The following is a 20,213-nucleotide window of genomic DNA, read 5'->3' on the forward strand; positions in this document are numbered from 1 at the left end:
ACTTTAGTCTAGTGCAACTGGACACACGGCCGTCATGATTTCAGTACGAATCTCAGGGAACACTCTAGACAGCTCCAGATTCAGCAACCTGGACAGCAGTCAAGACAGTAATGGGATCAGTGAGAACAAATGCAAAAAAAAACACACCCCATCATCCTGCACAGTGTTGCACAGAGCTACACAAAACTAAATAAAACTTCTCTTTAATCCATAATTTACCTTTTTTCCCCCCAATGCATGTGGGAAGACAAGAGCCATATAGACGTTTTTTGTTGGACGACTTATTGTCCCTGAAATTAAATTATAGTCATTCTAAGACTTTTTTATGCCCTTGACATAATGATAACATAATAGCATCATAACGCAAGCGCATAAATGTGCAATGTTTCTATATATCGTAGAATAAGTCAAAAACGTAAAAATGATTCAAGGCATGTCCGTATATTGTACAATAAGTCAATAGTGTAAATATGATCGAAGTCATGTCCATAAGTTGTACAGTAAGTAATAACGTCACAAATATTAAAGGCATGTCCATACAGTATATCATACGATAAGCAGATAATGCAAAAATTATCATGGTCTTGTACGTATATTGTATGATGATACCTCAAAAATGATTGAAGGCATCTACATATATTGTACATTAAGTAGATAACGTAAAAATGAGTCATGTCCATATATCGTAAGACAAATCGATAATAATTATCGTGACAGGCCTAGCTCCATAATAAGGACTTTTGCCAAGTTCCAGGTAAAGGTCCAACATTGGTTGTATGAACAAAGAGAGACTCCTGCTGTGATAACAGCTGTGGTACACAATAACGTTTTTTGAAAATTGTTCCTGTGTGAAATGGAAACATACAACACATCACTTTCTCCTCTCCCAGACCTACATATCTGACATACCAAATTCGCATAAATGAAAATGACGTCTGACACACGCCATCTTAACTTTCATTTCTGTCTCTGCAGGAGGAGTCAGACGTGGGTTTTGAGCGCTTCCCTTCCACCAGTCTGCCGGACCTGGTCAGCACCTGCAATTCCTTGTCCTCTCTATCGCAGACTGCTCCCTCTCGCTCTCCACAGACTGACTGCAGTCCCAATTCGCACAACCCTTACCTGGTACACAGAGATATGTACTATATTATTGTGTAGCACTTAACTAAATCTGTCTAAACTTAACCAACCCAACCAATGAAGACATCAAGTACTAACAATAGACTGTATAAAATGTAAGTGGACCTACTCACTGTGACATCACCCTTTGGTTTGTGGAGTCCAGTTTCGAAACCTCTGGTTCTGCTATTTGACCTCGCCATCTTGGTTTATTGGAACCAGAAGTGACACGAGAGGGTGGAGCTAAATACAAATCAAATTCTAAATAAGACATTTTAAGGCGACCGTAATGTTGCTGTTCATTTTCACAAGTAAACCTAGCTGGTTAGCTTGCTAATTCGACCATGCTTTAATGCTACACCAGTTTCCAGCGGCCACCAGCTCGCTGTGACCCCTTGGCGTTGATGATTTTCAGGCAACCACAATGTTACAAGAAGACTTGAAACTAGAGATTGAGACCATAAACTCAACTAAATCAGGTGAGAAGTAGAGTCATTTTCTCATTGACTTCTATTGTCGCCCCCTGCTGGAAAGAGTGCAAGTTTAAGGCACTTTCCACAACCGAATGTTGCCCCTTGGTACTAGCCAATAAGAGGCGGTAGAGTGGCTCATTCCATTGCCATAGCAGCATTCATAATTAAGCTTCCTGGGCTGTACTCCTGTTTAAACACATCGAGATATCCTCTAGATGGAGGTGTCAGGATCCATCCTGATGGACCACCTTAATGACTCACAGAGCAACGACAAAGTGTCCATTTGGAATAGCACACTAATACTATACAACTATACAATACTATATAATATACAAAACTTAAAATGTTATCTAAAAAAAGGTAATGTATTTAATGAAAATGATTTATGAACAGACAAACTGTGTTTTGTGGTTTGATTGCAGAAGTACCAGATATCAGGCAGTGCATATTTGTTTAAGAACTGAACATCTCTGTGTGTTTTTACCCTGTTACAGTTGACTAACTTGGAAAAACTAGAAGGACAAAGTCAGGGAGAGGCACCCAAAGGATCCTGCTGCAGCCCCACGCCGATGAAGCTCGGCAGTCGATCCCAGGGTTGGTACTCCACATAAATGAACCCCCAAAATTTGTATTACATTTGTAGATCTTTTCATGTTGATAGATGGATGGATGGATGGATATAATTAATAAAGTATACTTCCATAGTGGTGCTCCAACCAGTGCTCCCAGAGTTTGGTATCTTCCTGACCTTGATATTCACTTGAAATGATTCTTGTTTTGGTGGCTCAGGGGGGAGCAGTCGCCTGGAGTCAGTGGGTGAGGATGATGAGCTGTTTGTGGAGAACGGTGTGAGTAGCTGTGAAGTGGCGGAGAAGCCTCCACCAGGTCACCGCAAACACTCCTTACCTCAACAGCTGGACACTGCTGGAGTGAGACAGGTCAGCGAATGTCTCACCTCATTCTTCGACTGACGGTGTTGAGATTCAATTCAATTCAATTCAATTTATTTTTGTGTAGCCCAAAATCACAAATTACAAATTTGCCTCAGAGATGTACATAAAGGGAACGCCCTGAAATATATACCGTATTTTTCGGACTATAAGGCGCACCGGATTATAAGGCGCACTGTGAATTAACGTGTCTATGTTCACACATAAACCGCACCGGATTATAAGGCGCATTAAGCAAAACAACACAGTCCGGTAAATCAAACTTTATTCAACTCAGTTGTAACAACAAATACCGGTACAGAAAAATACACTCACTTATCGATTCATTCCTCTTCCACAAATCCATCGAATTCTTCATCTTCAGTGTCTGAGTGAAACAGCTGTGCGATTTCGGCATCAAGAATGCCCGAATCCCTCTCGTCATTTTCCGAGTCAGTCTTGTTGCTGTTATCGGTACTTGGCTGTTCAGTGATGATTCCAGCTTTCGTGAAAGCTCGGACGACAGTTGCGACCGATGGTTACTTGTTGTGCTTATTGATCGATTTTGACTTTTAGTTTAGACATTACATTCCTGTTACGGGGCCGATCAGGTAGTGACACAGCGTACCGTAATGCTCCGAATATCCATTGAGCGGAGCGGCTTCGTTGCTTACCAAAGTCGTACTTACATATTTCGACAGATTTTTGAGCGCATTGTACCACATAAAATCGATCAATAAGCACAACAAGTAACCATACATAAGGCGCGCTGGATTATAAGGCGCACTGTCAATTTTTGAGAAAATTTAAGGATTTTAAGTGCGCCTTATAGTCCGAAAAATACGGTATATGTATTTTATCATGACATAAAGTATCTACTTTTTTTATTTTATGTATATTTGTACACTCAACTCAAATAGAAAGGGACATCAGACTCAGCTTTATTGGTGAAGTATTCATACATGTACAAGGAATTTGACTCAATTTATTAACACAGCAATAGAAATAACAGCTAGGAACATGGTCAACAAAGCTAAACAGATAAAGGTGAAGAATAAACAAGACTGTTTTGTACACAAGTACTGAACAAATAGGTGTAAATATAAATATATAAATATACACAAAAAGAACCAATGACCAACAATATAATGAGATTATAATGTCTGTGTACAAGAACATTTAGAACCACAGACTCAGAGTTAAGTCATCACATGTCGTCTAAAGTATGAGGGATTGATGCAAATTAGTATAAACAAATTAAACGTCTCATCACACTATCAATAACTGTTGTTCTCACGAGATGAATTTGTTTGACTGTGTTTTGCTCTTTTCATATTAATCTCCCTTTTAGGAGTATCAGATCATTAAGAAATCAGCCCGCTCCCTGAGCACCATTCAAGTGGAGTCTCCATGGCGACTGGCGCAGCCGTCCATTATCTCCAGCATAGTGCTGATGAAAGGCCAGGGCAAGGTGAGTGCACTCCTTTTGACACATGCTCATGAATAAAGCTCAGAGAATGCACTCCAAGTCCTACATGATAGACTTACAACACATTGAATGCATATGACATAAATGATTCATATAATGAGAGTAATAAGCAGGATAACTACTAATAATAATAACAGCAGCAGTGGATATAGTATAATAATAATGATAATTAAAGCTGCAAGCAGCATTGATCGGGCCCTTGCAATTTCACGCACATCGAGGGTACTGGCAGGACTCTGGTTGACGCGGCCATGCATTTCTGTGACCATCATACATTGCGTGCACGAGTTAAACAGTATTTCCTGCCTCAACCAGCAGCGTAGCAAGATCATGTTGCCAGGTCTTAAGCCTCAAATATTTTGAGTGTACCTCCGATACAATCATAAATGTAAGCCTGTTAAGATCATTAAGAAAATGAATATGTGTGAATGTGTTTCAGTGTTTATAAAATAACAGACCGTCAGTTTACTGGGATGGGGTTCAACTCCCTGCAGTGTCCTGCTGATTGTATTTGAACTTACATGAAAGTTAACAGAACAGTATTGTCATTTGCTTTTACTTTAACACTGTTTTCATTTTAAGCTCTTCTATAACTTTAGATTGTAGTGTGAAGCATTCATTGTAACATTTAACGTGATTTTCATGTAGAAGCTCTGGACAGATCATTTATACTAATGCCCACTGACATGGTTTGAGAACCACTGTTGTCTAACTTTTGCTCTCCATGCATCTTAGTTTGCACATATTTAGATCAGAGAAGTCTTTTTCTCATGGTGTGCCCACGAACCCTTTAAATAAATTCAGTGTTTGGGCTGCTGTAATTAAAGAATCCTGCTTACTTCTGTGGTTGCCAGTAGGTGGTGCTATGACTATGAGTTAATATTGGCATGCAAAAGTCCTAAAATCATGACGGTAATCAAGCATGTCAAGTTTGGGACAGTTTTGTCAAAGTACAGTTGAGTTACAACAGCTTGGTGGATGATGGCGAACCATGTAAAATGGCCGCTACACCAAGTCCATGTTGTTTGATGAAACCTCAAGCTTTTAGTAACTTTTAATCGCTACGGTCTTTAGATTGTTTTGACCAAATTCTAAGTTGATCGGATTAATTCCCTAGGAGGAGTTCGTAGTACAGCACACGGAAATGGAAAAAAACAGGAGAAATTCATACAAAATTCAAAATGGCTGACTTCCGCTTGGGTTTAGAGTATGAACCCCTAAGACTTTTTGTTAAGTCTACATGTGATACATCTGCTTGCCAAATTTTATACAGCTAGGTGAAACGTGCTGCGAGGGCTGCATCGTCAAAAAATTGTAGGGGGCGCTATCGAGCCAACTTGCCACTCTGAAGCATTAAAATTACATCAGATAACTACATTCAGGATTTTACATGTGTTTGACAAGTTTGGTTACGTTTTGAGCATTTTTAGCCCCTCAAAAACACTTTTGTTTTTCGTGGCGAAGAATGCGTCGCCACGGCAACGGCCTTTCACGAAACAACAACCTTTGAGTAGCTTTTCATCACAAAGATCTTTAGATTGTACTGACCAAATTTGAAGTTCATTTGATTAATTCCCTAGGAGGAGTTCGTTAAAGTAGAGCGCCTGGAAATTGAAAAAACGACACTCGAAATTCATACAAAATTAAAAATGGCTGACTTCCGGTTGGGTTTAGGGCATGGCCCCAAGAGACTTTTATTTAAGTCCACATGTGATACATATTCCTACCAAATTTCATACATCTAGGTCTAACGTACTGCGAGGGCTGCTTTGTCGAAATATTGTAGGGGGCGCTATTGAGCCGACTCTCCACTCTAGAGCAATAGAACCATAACATGTAACTAAACTTTTGGCTTTAAATCTGTGTGCCAAGTTTGCTTATGTTTCAAGCATTTTTAGCCCCTCAAAAGCATCTTCGTTTTTCACGGCGAAGACTGCGTCGCCACGGCAACGGCGTTTGACGAAACATCAAAAGCTTCATGAACTGGCATTATGAACTTCTTATATTTGTGTGGAACTAATTTGATGTTCATCAGATTTATCTACTAAGAGAAACATGCCAAAGTATAGAGACTTTTACTTCCTGTTACCAGTAGGTGGCGCTATGACTATTATACAAAATTGTTCTGTAGATGTCTTCAGGACCACAGACTCATCAAACATGGGAAATCTGGTAAAGGTCTGATGATGCGGAGTCGAGTTACATCAGTTTATTTGTTCACGGCGAAGGATCGAAATTCGCAGAGCCGCCACGTCGCCACGCTTCGACAACTTCCTACAATTTTCACAATGAAGCATTATCAAGGTCTTAAGGCTTTTGTGACAAAATTTGAGAGGGATCCGATTAATCTGTGAGCAGTAGGGTGTCAAAGTACACAACCTATGACTTCCTGTTGCCACTAGGTGGCGCTATTACTGTGATTCTAAATTGTCATATACATGTGTTCAGGGTCAGGATGTTATGACACCTGAGAAATTTGGAGCCGATTAGGCAATGTACAGCCGAGTTACAACAACTTCCTGTTTCATGGCGAATGGTGTTTTTTTGCCGCCACGCCACGGACACATAGTTCGATAACTTTTTGATCTTTGAGTATCGTTTCACTGCCAAGGTCTCAAGAGCATACTGACCAAATCTGAAGGCAATCGGGTTTAATCTCTAGGAGGAGTTTGCTAAAGTACGGCGCCTTGAAACGGTCCAAAAACATCATAAAATTCAAAATGGCCGACTTCCTGTTTGGTTTAGGATATACCTCCTTTTGACTTTTTTGTACGTCCCATCACGTTCCACATACCTACCAAATTTCATACAGCTAGGTGAAACCCAAAGTTGGGGCTACTCTGTAGGGGGCGCTATCGAGCCAAAATGTCATGCCGCAGCTGGACACCCCAATAATACTGGAATTTTCACCACGATTGAATTTTGTGCCAAATTTCAAAAGATTCCCAGTATCCCAAGCACCTCCTTTTTGCGATTAAACTGGTACGATAATAATAATAATTAAAGCTGCAAGCAGCATTGATCGGGCCCTCGCAACTTCACGCACGTCGAGGGTACTGGCAGGACTCTGGTTGACGCGGCCATGCATTTCTGTGACCGTCATACACTGTGTGCACGAGTTAGATGATTTTTCCTGCGTCGACAAGCAGCGTAGCAAGATCATGTTGCCAGGTCTTAAGCCTCAAATGTTTTTAAGTGTACCCCCAATACAATCATAGATGTAAGCCTGTTAAGATCATTAAGAAAATGAATGTGCGTGAATGCGCTTCAATGTTTGAAACATAACAAACTGTCAGTTTACTGGGATGGGGTTCAACTCCCTGCAGTGTCCTGCTGATTGTCTTTGGACTTACATGAAAGTTAACAGAACAGCAGTGTCATTTGCTTTTACTTGAACACTTCAATTTAACACTGTTTTCATTTTAAGCTCTTCTGTAACTTTAGATTGTAGTGTGAAGCATTCATTATAACATTTAACCTGATTCTCATGTAGAAGCTCTGGACAGATCATTTATACTAATGCCCACTGACATGGTTTGAGAACCACTGTTGTCTAACTTTTGCTCTCCAAGCATCTTAGTTTGCACATATTTAGATCAGAGAAGTCTTTTTCTCATGGTGTGACCACAAACCCTTTTATTAAGTTCAGTGTTTGGGCCGCTGTAATTATAGAATCCTGCTTAAGTCTGTGGTTGCCAGTAGGTGGCGCTATGACTATGAGTTAATATTGGCATGCAGATGTCCTAAAATCATGACAGTAATCAAGCATGTCAACTTTGGGACAGTTTTGACAAAGTACAGTTGAGTTACAACAGCTTGATGGATGATGGCGAACCATGTAAAATGGCCGCTACACCAAGTCCATGTTTGATGAATTCTAAACTTTTAATCACAAAGGTCTTTAGATTGTTCTGACCAAATTCTAAGCTGATCTGATTAATTACCTAGGACTAGTTTGTAGTACAGCACCTTTAAATGGGAAAAATACACGAGAAATTCATACAAAATTAGAAATGGCTGACTTCCGGTTGGGTTTAGAGCATGGACCCCTACGACTTTTTTTTAAATCCACATGTGATACATCTGCTTACTAAATGTTATACTTCTAGGTAAAACGTACTGCGAGGGCTGCATCGTCGAAATATTGTAGGGGGCGCTATCGAGCCGAGTTGCCACTCTGAAGCATTAAAATCACATCAGATAACTACATTCAGGATTTCAAATGTGTGTGACAAGTTTGATTTTGTTTTGAGTATTTTTAGCCCCTCAAAAACACCTTTGTTTTTCATGGCGAGGAATGCATCGCCACGGCAACGGCATTTCACAAAACAACAAGCTTTGAGTAACTTTTAATCACAAAGGTCTTTAGATTGTTCTGACCAAATTCTAAGTTGATCTGATTAGTTCCCTGGGAGGAGTTCGTTAAAGTAGAGCGCCTGGAAATTGAAAAAACGACACTAGAAATTCAGACTAAATTCAAAATGGCTGACTTCCGGTTGGGTTTAGGGCATGGCCCCAAGAGACTTTTATTTAAGTCCACATGTGATCCATGTGCCTACCAAATTTTGTTAATCTATGTGAAACGTACTGCGAGGGCTGCTTTGTCGAAATTTTGTAGGGGGCGCTATTGAGCCGATTTAACACTCTGATTGAATAAAATCATATTATAGAACTACATTTTGGCCTTGTGATCTGTGTGTCAAGTTTGCTTGTGTTTCGAGCTTTTTTAACCTCTCCAAATGACCATCGTTTTTCACGGCGAAGACTGCGTTACCACGGCAACGGCGTTCAACGAAACATCAAAAGCTTAGAGAACTGGCATTATGAACTTCTTACATTTGTGTGGAACAAATTTGATGTTGATCTGATTTTCCAACTAAGAGAAACAAGCCAAAGTATAAAGACTTTAACTTACTGTTGCCAGTAGGTGGCGCTATGACTATGATTCAAAATTGGCTTGCAGATGTCTTCAGGCCTGGAGTTTAATCAAACATGTGAAATCTGGTAAAGATCTGATGATGCGGAGTCGAGTTACATCAGTTTATTCGTTCATGGCGAAGGATCGAAATTCGCAGAGCCGCCACGTCGCCACGCTTCGACAACTTCCTACAATTTTCACAATGAAGCATTATCAAGGTCTTAAGGTTTTTGTGACAAAATTTGAGAGGGATCCGATTAATCTGTGAGCAGTAGGGTGTCAAAGTACACAACCTATGACTTCCTGTTGCCACTAGGTGGCGCTATTACTATGATTCTAAATTGTCATATACATGTGTTCAGGGTCAGGATGTTATGACATCTGAGAAATTTGGAGCAGATTAGGCAATGTACAGCCGAGTTACAACAACTTCCTGTTTCATGGCGAATGGTGTTTTTTTGCCGCCACGCCACGGACACATAGTTCGATAACTTTTTGATCTTTGAGTATCATTTCACTGCCAAGGTCTCAAGAGCATACTGACCAAATCTGAAGGCAATCGGGTTTGATCTCTAGGAGGAGTTTGTTAAAGTACGGCGCCTTGAAACGGTCCAAAAACGTCATAAAATTCAAAATGGCCGACTTCCTGTTTGGTTTAGGATATACCTCCTTTTGACTTTTTTGTACGTCTCATCACGTTCCACATACCTACCAAATTTCATACAGCTAGGTGAAACCCAAAGTTGGGGCTACTCTGTAGGGGGCGCTATCGAGCCAAAATGTCATGCCGCAGCTGGACACCCCAATAATACTGGAATTTTCACCACGATTGAATTTTCTGCCAAATTTCAAAAGATTCCCAGTATCCCAAGCACCTCCTTTTTGCGATGAAACTGGTACGATAATAATAATAATAATAATAATAAAAAACATTAGAATAACAATAGGTCCTCCACTCCGACTACGTCGGTGCTCGGGCCCTAATAATAATAAAAAACATTAGAATAACAATAGGTCCTCCGCTCCGACTACGTCGATGCTCGGGCCCTAATAATAATAAAAAACATTAGAATAACAATAGGTCCTCCGCTCCGACTACGTCGGTGCTCGGGCCCTAATAATAAAAAACATTAGAATAACAATAGGTCCTCCGCTCCGACTACGACGGTGCTCGGGCCCTAATAAAAAACATTAGAATAACAATAGGTCCTCCGCTCCGACTACGTCGGTGCTCGGGCCCTAATAAAAAACTCTTAGAAACTCAATAGGGCCTTCGCTGGCCCGACGTTGTCGGTGGCTCGGGCCCTAATAACCCATACAATTTCAATAGGGCCTTCGCTGGCCCGACGTTGTCGGTGGCTCGGGCCCTAATAATAATAATAATACCCCATAGAATTTCAATAGGGCCTTCGCTGGCCCGACGTTGTCGGTGGCTCGGGCCCTAATAATAAACATTAGAATCTCAATAGGGCCTTCGCTGGCCCGACGTTGTCGGTGGCTCGGGCCCTAATAATAAACATTAGAATCTCAACAGGGCCTTCGCTGGCCCGACGTTGTCGGTGGCTCGGGCCCTAATAATAAACATTAGAATCTCAATAGGGCCTTCGCTGGCCCGACGTTGTCGGTGGCTCGGGCCCTAATAATAATAATAATAATACCCCATAGAATTTCAATAGGGCCTTCGCTGGCCCGATGTTGTCGGTGGCTCGGGCCCTAATAGAAACTCTTAGAAACTCAATAGGGCCTTCGTTGCCCCGACGTTGTCGGTGGCTCGGGCCCTAATAAAACCCCTTAGAAATTCAATAGGGCCTTCGCTGGCCCGACGTTGTCGGTGGCTCGGGCCATAATAATAATACCCCTTAGAATTTCAATAGGGCCTTCGCTGGCCCGATGTTGTCGGTGGCTCGGGCCCTAATAATAATACCCCATACAATTTCAATAGGGCCTTCGCTGGCCCGACGTTGTCGGTGGCTCGGGCCCTAATAATAATACCCCATAGAATTTCAATAGGGCCTTCGCTGGCCCGACGTTGTCGGTGGCTCGGGCCCTAATAATACCCCAAAGAATTTCAATAGGGCCTTCGCTGGCCCGACGTTGTCGGTGGCTCGGGCCCTAATAATAATAATAATAATACCCCATAGAATTTCAATAGGGCCTTCGCTGGCCCGACGTTGTCGGTGGCTCGGGCCCTAATAATCCTTACAATTTCAATAGGGCCTTCGCTGGCCCGATGTTGTCGGTGGCTCGGGCCCTAATAATAATACCCCATACAATTTCAATAGGGCCTTCGCTGGCCCGACGTTGTCGGTGGCTCGGGCCCTAATAATAATACCCCATAGAATTTCAATAGGGCCTTCGCTGGCCCGACGTTGTCGGTGGCTCGGGCCCTAATAATAAAAAACATTAGAATAACAATAGGTCCTCCGCTCCGACTACGTCGGTGCTCGGGCCCTAATAATAAAAAACATTAGAATAACAATAGGTCCTCCGCTCCGACTACGTCAGTGCTCGGGCCCTAATAATAATAATAATAAAAAACATTAGAATAACAATAGGTCCTCCGCTCCGACTACGTCGGTGCTCGGGCCCTAATAATAATAAAAAACATTAGAATAACAATAGGTCCTCCGCTCCGACTACGTCGGTGCTCGGGCCCTAATAATAATAATAATAATAAAAAACATTAGAATAACAATAGGTCCTCCGCTCCGACTACGTCGGTGCTCGGGCCCTAATAATAAAAAACATTAGAATAACAATAGGTCCTCCGCTAAATTCATGTAAATAAAATAGCTGAAATAGAACAGAAACTGTCTCTCTCTTAAATGTATGAGGAGAAATACAAAAAAATATATAACCAAAAATATATTTATACAGATTTCTCACACTAGACTGTAACCTTTTTTTAAGTATTTTTCATTTTATAACAACAATTGTGTAACTGAGTAAACATGCAGACTATAGAAAATACTCCATCTGCATTTTTAAAATATTACCACACTCTATAGAACAACATGTAACATACCTACATTTATGAAAAAGGACAACAGAAGAATGGTCATCTCTTGCGGACAACAGCGCGTGCTCCGTCTAGAAAGACGGCATCACGATAGTGTTAGCTAGCTAAACTGGAGACATTTTTACTGGCAATAAAACACATAAAAAAACGTATAGTTAACTTAATGAAAACATGGCGAATATAATCTAAGACAATTAATATTCAAACAAATAAAGCCAGCTCAACTCTTAAGTACTTTTCAAGCTAGTTAACATTATATTGTCCACGGACATTCACAGACACATTACCTCGTAACGATTCCTCCGTCGCATTGAGGATTACCCATAGTCCTTTGCGGCTACTATTCAGTGCAGGTACACATTTTCAACAGCAGTTGACGTAGTTTTCCCATTTAGTGGGTTTAACCTGAACCTTTTCAACTATGTTACACCAGCCCTAACTATAAACCTGAGCCAGCCCTAGCTATAAACCCGAGCCAGCGCTAACCATGAACTTGAGCCAGCCCTAGCTATAAACCAGAGCCAGCGCTAACCATAAACCTGAGCCAGCCCTAGCTATAAACCTGAGCCAGCCCTAACTATAAACCTGAGCCAGCCCTAACTATAAACCTGAGCCAGCCCTAACTATAAACCTGAGCCAGCCCTAACTATAAACCTGAGCCAGCCCTAACCATAAACCTGAGCCAGCCCTAACCATAAACCTGAGCCAGCCCTAACCATAAACCTGAACCAGCCCTAATTATAAGCGTAATCAAAGAGTAAAGTCTTAGGACTTCTCTTAGTGTTGTGAGTGTGTCTGCCCCCCGGACTGGAAATGGAAGCTGGTTCCACATGAGAGGAGCTTGGTAGCTAAAGGCTCTGGCTCCCATCCTACTTTTTGAGACTCTAGCAACCATAAGTGACCCAGCATTCTTGGAGCACAGCTCTCTAGTGGGGTAACAGGGTACTATGAGCTATTGTGTCACCACCATAAAAACACAATATTCTTAGAAAAACAAATGACTACTGTGTCGTTGTCATCCTGACATGGGATCTACCTTTCATAGGGCCTAGGATTCAGTATTGTTGGTGGGCAGGACTCGGCTCGTGGTCAGATGGGGATTTTTGTCAAAACCATCTTCCCTCACGGAGCGGCAGCAGCCGATGGACGACTGAATGAGGGTAACCGTTCCTTTCCATTCATCGATTCCGTGATCTCCATTTACGCCCATGCCATTTCTAACCATGTGCTTCCCTGTGCAGGGGATGAGATCCTGGAAGTGAACGGGGAGTCTCTCCAAGGACTCACGCACCAACAGGCCATCCAGACCTTCAAGGTGGCCTGCATAGTTAAAATATGTTCTGTCTTTTGGTGTTCAAAAGTTTGGTCAGTTGCGAAAAGCTGAAGAAAGTCAAACTTTTTTATTTTCAAAAAATATGTTTCCTTCAGACAAAAGAATGTCTCCGACTAAATTTATCTAAGTGTACTTTTAGGTTTTACGGCAACTATACTGACATCACATTTTTTTGTAAGGAGACCAAGGACTGCTTGGGTTGTTTTGTTTTTGGAAAATCTAGTATTTTTTGATAACGTTTCCATGTCTCTAATGCATTATAAACATACTTACAATGTGTTAAAATCTGCTTCTAGCACTATATAATCATAGTTATAAGCATTCTTAAAGATTCATAATGCTGTATAACAATATTCAGAACACATTATAAAGCAATGTATAATAACTTATATGGTCAAGTATCATAATATTTCATGATTGCTGGTCACCCAATGATCACAGTGTATTATAATTCCCATAGTTGTTATATATATTTTTTTTTCATAAATGCATTATAATCACTGTTATAATGTGATTGTCCTCTAGTCATTGTTTGCCCTAAGTAAAGTGAAAATTAAATTATATGTGTGTTATTCTTGCATAGATTTAAATTGAATGCAGGAATAACCACTTAGAGTAACACACATTATAATACAGGATAAAAAATCTATGGTAATAATAATACACCATGATACATACAGAAAGATGTATAGAAATAATATTATGTTACACCATTGACCTGAAAGTCATTATAAAATGTGTTTTAATGTGTCATGATTATTGTAATAAAGCATTATGCATAAGTGCTTCTAACTTTAATTATACAGTGTTATAAGCAGATTGTAACGTATGTTGATGATGCATTACAGACATGGGCATTCAACCCCATTTTATGTTCTTCCAACAGCAACTGAAAAAAGGTGTGGTGACGCTGACGATCCGAACCCGCCTGCGCAGTCCCAGCCTGACCCCCTGTCCGACCCCCACCCCCCTTAGCCGCTCCAGCTCGCCCAACTCCAACACCAGCGGGGGAACACCCGTCCCCTCAGGGGGTGAGGAGGCTGATGTCCACAAGGGCCCCGGTCCTGGTCCCAAAGACTGCATCATTATGGAGGTCACACTCAATAAAGGTTGGCTGACCTGACGGAGAACCTAGAGACAACCCTTGGTTTTCATTCCATTTCCTTTTTTTATGATATCCTACAGGTGTTTTTTTCTGAAACCAAGATCAGAATAAATTTGCAACATGTATATATATATATATGTATATATATATACATATATATATATATATGTATATATATATATATATATGTATATATAAAATTATTAATATTTTAATTTTTACATACATATTAGGGCTGTGTATTCGCAAGAATCTGGCATTACGATAAATATCATGATTCAGGGGTTACGATTCCATATATGGTAATATATTGTGATTTTTTAAATTTGATTTTATGAAAACTGTCATAGTATTAAGCAGTGTTTCCCAAACTTTTTTTTTTAGGGGACCCACTTATTCAAAACAACAGACCATCACGCCCCAATTCACAATAAGTCTTAACTATATTTTGTGCGTAAATGAATATTCCTGACCGTTTAGAACAGTGGTTCTCAAGTGGTCTGGCTGCGGGACCCACCATCACCCCTTAATGACAAGCCGCGACCCAAATTTTCAACTTCTCAAATGTATTTAATGAAAAGATGGTGCAGTTTGAACCTGAGCTGAAAATGTCCTTTGCAGTCGTAGTAGTAGGGAGCTCTCATGTGCAGAGAAATTGTTACTGTCAGACCCCGTCCCACACATGTTTCACGTAAATGACTAAAACTGCTTTGTTTGTTATGTCTGTAGATTCTCCATTTGTAATGCAAAATGACCACTTGCCTTATATTGAGCTGTGGTCTGTTGTTTGATGTCATTCGACATGTCTTCAATTCACCTACTTATAGTGTCATTTGACAGAGGTATAGTTTTCAGTTTATCCGCTGCGGATTGATCCAACAAATGCCGCTTCAGTTTTGACGGCTTCATGCTTTCTTGTGCCAGAACCTCGCTGCACAAAACACACTGAGGTTTTTGCCCTCTTTTGTCCTCAATGTAAGAAAATCCATCTCTCATGTAGTCGGTGTCACTTGCGTTTTGCTCAATTAGCATATGAAAAAAACTTTGTGGGTGTTCTTCTATATTGTGAAATGGCGGGTGTCTATTAGCATTGCAAGGCATTAACGCCAAATACTTTTAAGGAGTGTGAATAAATCCGCTGCATAAAAAATCCCCTTCAAAATAAAAGCACAAGATTTTCTTTTCTTTTTTTTTCTTTCAGGCAAAGGTCTGCGACCCACTGAAAATGGTCTGCGACCCACCAGTTGAGAATCACTGGTTTAGAAAATACATATGTTTGATTAATAACAACTTTGTTTAATGCATGTTATTGAAAATATATACATGTGTTAAATACTTGATGAATGAGACCCAATACATACATGTAGGGGGTACATGTATGTATTGGGCTCTTGTTTTTTTCCCTCTCATCAATAGAACAAAAAGAATGTTTTTATTAGAGTCACTGTTATAACTAGGGTCGAACAATACTAACACTCAGGCTCCCTCATGTGGCTCAAAGGGGAACTGCAGATGTAAATGTTAAATTAAAGACTGGGAGAAATTCTGCTGATTTATTTGGCAGCCCAAATAAAAATGTCCTGCAGCCCACCTGTGGGTCCTGACCAAGTCTTTGGGAATGACTGGTATAAAAAACACACCACCATATCCACAGATTCTGAAACAAAATGTACTTTTTTTATGCAATCTGAACAGCTGGCTCTGCATTTGATTTATCACTGTCCCTGTAACATACAACGTGATGACACTACTTTTTGTGTGATCTGAGCCTCTGTCTGCCACCGATTTTTTGCATGTGAACTATCAATTACATATCCATAGTGTTTTGTGAGAAAACGTAACATTGCAACACTCAAGTATATCTATATTTTCTTACACCCCTAATATTTATACTTCTTTTTGTTCCGTTCAGCTCAACCCAAAGATGTTGAATGGGGCTCAGTCAAGTTCTCCCACACCAAACTGGGAAATCTTTTCTTTATTTATTTGAAACAGAGAAGGAACAAACATAAGCTGTTGGCAAAAAGTTGCATGGACATTATTTGTGTAGGATATCATTGTAGCATTAAGATTTCCCTTCATTGGAACCAATGGGCTCAAACCAGGAAACATGGACTTGGATCAGAATTATACTAAAGTAACAGGACAGTATGTCCTCATACTTTTGTACAGTATATCCTTGACTACTTTGTGTCCATATGAATTACATTTTTGGGCTAGCAGTCATACTTTACAAGGTCTTTTTTGCTGTGATTAAAAGAAAATCCACATCCAGCAACCCTCCAATGACTACCGGCAGACGGCTTGGGTTCACCTTCTGCACGTAGATCTCAATGTACTTCTGCAGGTACTTCTGTTCTGTTAATTAATGTTTTTGTTTTTTTTAGAGCCCAGTGTTGGTCTTGGGATTGGAGTTTGCTGTCTGACCCTGGAGAACGCTGCTCCTGGCATCTACATCCATAGCCTGGCACTGGGATCTGTTGCCAAGATGGACGGCAGGCTCAGGTAAAAGTATAAAACTTCAAGGTCATCTTTGAATTGGAAACTGAAATGCAAACGAGCAGCATACTTTCCTATTAGCTCATTGGTTGAAAAGTACGGAATTCCCGAGATGCAAGTGAGAACAAAAAATTGGACTGGTGTTCCATTTTCTACGTTCCATCTAAATTGTTTTCTCAACTGTGGTTTATTACATAAAGGGACAATTCACCCCAAAAATGACAAAAAAATATAATTTATTTCTACATGTAGTTCCATTTATCAATCTATATTGTTTTGGTTTGAGTTGCCTTGTTTTAGAGGTATCGGCCGTAGAGATGTCTGCCTCTCCAATTTAATGGAACTAGATGGCAATTGGGTTGCGGTGCTAAAAGCACCAAAAAATACATTTGAAAACCTCTACAGCAATTTCTCTCTCCAGGAATTGTTAATACTACTCAAGCTTACTCAAGATAATACACAGACCTTGTTGTGAGAAGTTTCATGGAGGAACTATTTTCTTTTTGCCATAGCTTTTTTGATTACATTACAAGAAAGGGCAGACATCTCTCAGGACAATATCTACAACACTAGGCAACTCACTGTACTGTACTACAGGTAAGAGGAAACATATGTTTATATGTTATTTGATTTGAGGGGGAACTGTCCCTTTAAGAATGAGTAAAAAACAAAACAAAGGGGTTGTCACTGATGAAAATACAAAATACATATTTAAGGAACTAAAAATATGTCATATGTTCTCAAGTCATAAACACAGGAGAGAAAACTATTTAGATCAGACTTGGAAAATGGAACACCAGAATTATTTTTTATCAGTTGCCTCTCAGGGCTTCTGTAGCAGATGTATTCATCCATAATTTGTTGTGCATATAATGTTTCCATGTGATTGTACGTGGCTACATTCAATTTCCATTCGGGTATGTACAAAGAGGTCTTTGACGGTGACTGTGCTCCTCCATGCAGTCGTGGAGATCAGATACTGGAGGTGGACTCGGTCAGTCTCCGTCATGCCGCTCTCAGCGAGGCCTATGCCATCCTCAGTGAATGTGGCCCTGGACCTGTCAGTCTCATTATCAGCAGGCACCCTAACCCCAAGGTAAGAGGATGAGTGTCTCTATTTATATAGATACAGATTCTCTTTTAAGATATTCAACAGCGTGAACTGTTGGGGTGTTTCTATTCTAAAACACACCAGGAAGTGTCCCACAAGGTACTTGGAGCATGCCAAAGAAATCCAGTTGATACTAAAGAGTAAAGGGTAGATCATTCACATTAACTTGCTGACTGTCAGAATGCAAACCGTGATGCAGTTTTTGTGGTGTATATAGTGCCTAATGCAGGAGGACTCTTTTGGACAGCCATTTCTCAAGACCTGTTTGAATTGAGGTCGGGATGTAGCTCTATGTTTCTCTAATTCTTTCTCAGTTTTTCTGTCGGACTGCTGCTGGTTTTTCCTCAAGATTTATCTGCTAGACTGTATATAAGATGTGGACGTACTCACCGTGACGTCACCCATTAGTTTGTGGACTGCTGTTTTGAAGCCTAGAGTTTGGCATTTTGGCCGTCGCCATCTTGTTTTTTTGACGAGAGGGTGGAGCTGTTGAAACGCAAGGCCAGCTCTCTTTAGCAGCTAGCAGCTAGCTTGCTAGGTAGCTTTGTGAGCAAGGTGCATCCATGTTCATGTTAACAATGATATTAGTTTGGATGCTAGTTTTGGTTTGCTAACAACAGGTTTGTTTGGAGTGGTAGCGAACAGTCAATCACAAGATAGCCATAATTTACTAAATGAACATCATGCTGTATTGAAGAAGACTTAAAACTAGAGATTGAGACCATAAACTCATGATTACAATGTTTACTGAGGTAATAAGTCAAGAGAGAAGTAGAGTCATTTTCTCATAGACTTCTATACAACCAGACGTCTTATTTTTGCAACCTGCTGGCCATTAGAAAGAATACAAGATTAAGACACTTCCTCATAGGCTTCATTCTTAGACCCGGAGGTTGACGCTTGTTTGACCGTCGATCTTCACAAGCCTTCCAGCTCCTGCTACTGAGAACCAGTATCACAGCAGGAAGCTGCCACCACGCTTCATAGTGGGGGTGGTGGTACAATCATATTTTGTTTACGTTTGTAAGTTGAAATATTGCTACTCATACATATGAAGAAAGGCTTTTATTTTATGCCCTTTTTACTTTTTATATCTTTCACTATGTACATTTTTATTTAACATTCCATATGATGCCTTCATTACTGTTGTGTTCATTTATAGTAGTTTCCAGCCCTGTGTTGTTGTCTTGATAAAACTCTTGCATCACATTGTCTTTTCTCAGGTATCGGAACAGGAGATGGATCACGTCATAGCTCGATCCACACACCGCGACAAAATTAACAAAAACAGACCTTCGTCTCACCCCCAAGGTCTGATATCTTTACGTTTGTCTTCCACATACTCCTGCTCTCCAATCATTTTATTGGTGTTACAATACCAGCACCGCAGTTGAACTAAGTGCTAAAGGCAGTTAGCAAGAGCATGGCTCAGATGCTAACTGTCCCAGTTATATGATGTGTAGGTGCGTCCTGTAAGAGCCCCTACCCAACGCTGAAGGACAGGCAGGGAGATGGCTCCCCTTCTCTCAGCTGGACCATGAAGAGGTTCCTTGAGCCGGCCAGTAGAGTATGTTTGCATTCAACATACATGTCTTATTTCTTAGATCGTAGACACAGGTAGTGTGGTGCTGCTAGGTCAAGTTTCATTCAACTTAACTGGTGCGTTAGTATTGATCTCGCTCTGCTTTTCACCTTTCTTTCCCTTGATTTGTTTGTCTTTCATTTTGGCGTAGCAGGGGTCTCTGAGCTCAGAGACAGAGTTGTCTCAGTACTTCTCCCAGGATGTTTCCAGCCACTCCTTCTCCTCCGAGTCCGTGCTGAACAGCGATGAGGCGCTCCACCAGCGGAGCTGCAGCACTTCCATGGATGACAACTCATCACGGCCACTTGGTAAAAATACATTTCACCCATTTAAATACCATGGAGAGCAGGGACGTGCGGTCATCATGACAGGTTATTTTGGCAAATAATGCTAAAATAAAATATTAATATTTCTCTACTGATCTGTGCTATAAATGTAATTTCTGTATGATGAAAAAGCACAGAGGGGAGGCAAACATGTAAGATTCTATATATGTAGAATGATGACATGGATTTAAACTGCAACTTGACTGGCTGGTGAAGGCATGCAAGTGTGAAGCGGTAATTCTAGTTTTGCACTGTTCCTCCCAATTGACCAGATGTAAAAGGTCTATACTTAGGCTCTACAATGGCCAGA

The 20,213-nt window shown here is 40.7% G+C and overlaps 1 protein-coding gene across 1 annotated transcript in view; it reads left to right on the top strand.

Moving 5' to 3' along the window:
- pdzd2 (PDZ domain containing 2) overlaps positions 1–20,213 on the top strand; it is a 63,438-nt gene that overhangs the window by 28,095 nt on the left and 15,130 nt on the right. Inside the window, exons 7-18 of the mRNA XM_068702774.1 lie at positions 976–1,125; positions 2,087–2,186; positions 2,382–2,530; positions 3,873–3,992; positions 12,993–13,107; positions 13,189–13,262; positions 14,167–14,389; positions 16,773–16,890; positions 17,848–17,980; positions 19,219–19,306; positions 19,459–19,562; positions 19,729–19,885. Coding sequence (XP_068558875.1) covers positions 976–1,125; positions 2,087–2,186; positions 2,382–2,530; positions 3,873–3,992; positions 12,993–13,107; positions 13,189–13,262; positions 14,167–14,389; positions 16,773–16,890; positions 17,848–17,980; positions 19,219–19,306; positions 19,459–19,562; positions 19,729–19,885 — 1,531 coding nt within the window. The remainder of the gene's footprint in view (positions 1–975; positions 1,126–2,086; positions 2,187–2,381; positions 2,531–3,872; positions 3,993–12,992; positions 13,108–13,188; positions 13,263–14,166; positions 14,390–16,772; positions 16,891–17,847; positions 17,981–19,218; positions 19,307–19,458; positions 19,563–19,728; positions 19,886–20,213) is intronic.

Source organism: Cebidichthys violaceus, unplaced genomic scaffold, assembly GCF_023349555.1.
Source record: "Cebidichthys violaceus isolate CVI_PGR_0920_01 unplaced genomic scaffold, fCebVio1.0.p SCAF_89, whole genome shotgun sequence".
NCBI classification, from domain to species: Eukaryota; Metazoa; Chordata; class Actinopteri; order Perciformes; family Stichaeidae; genus Cebidichthys; species Cebidichthys violaceus.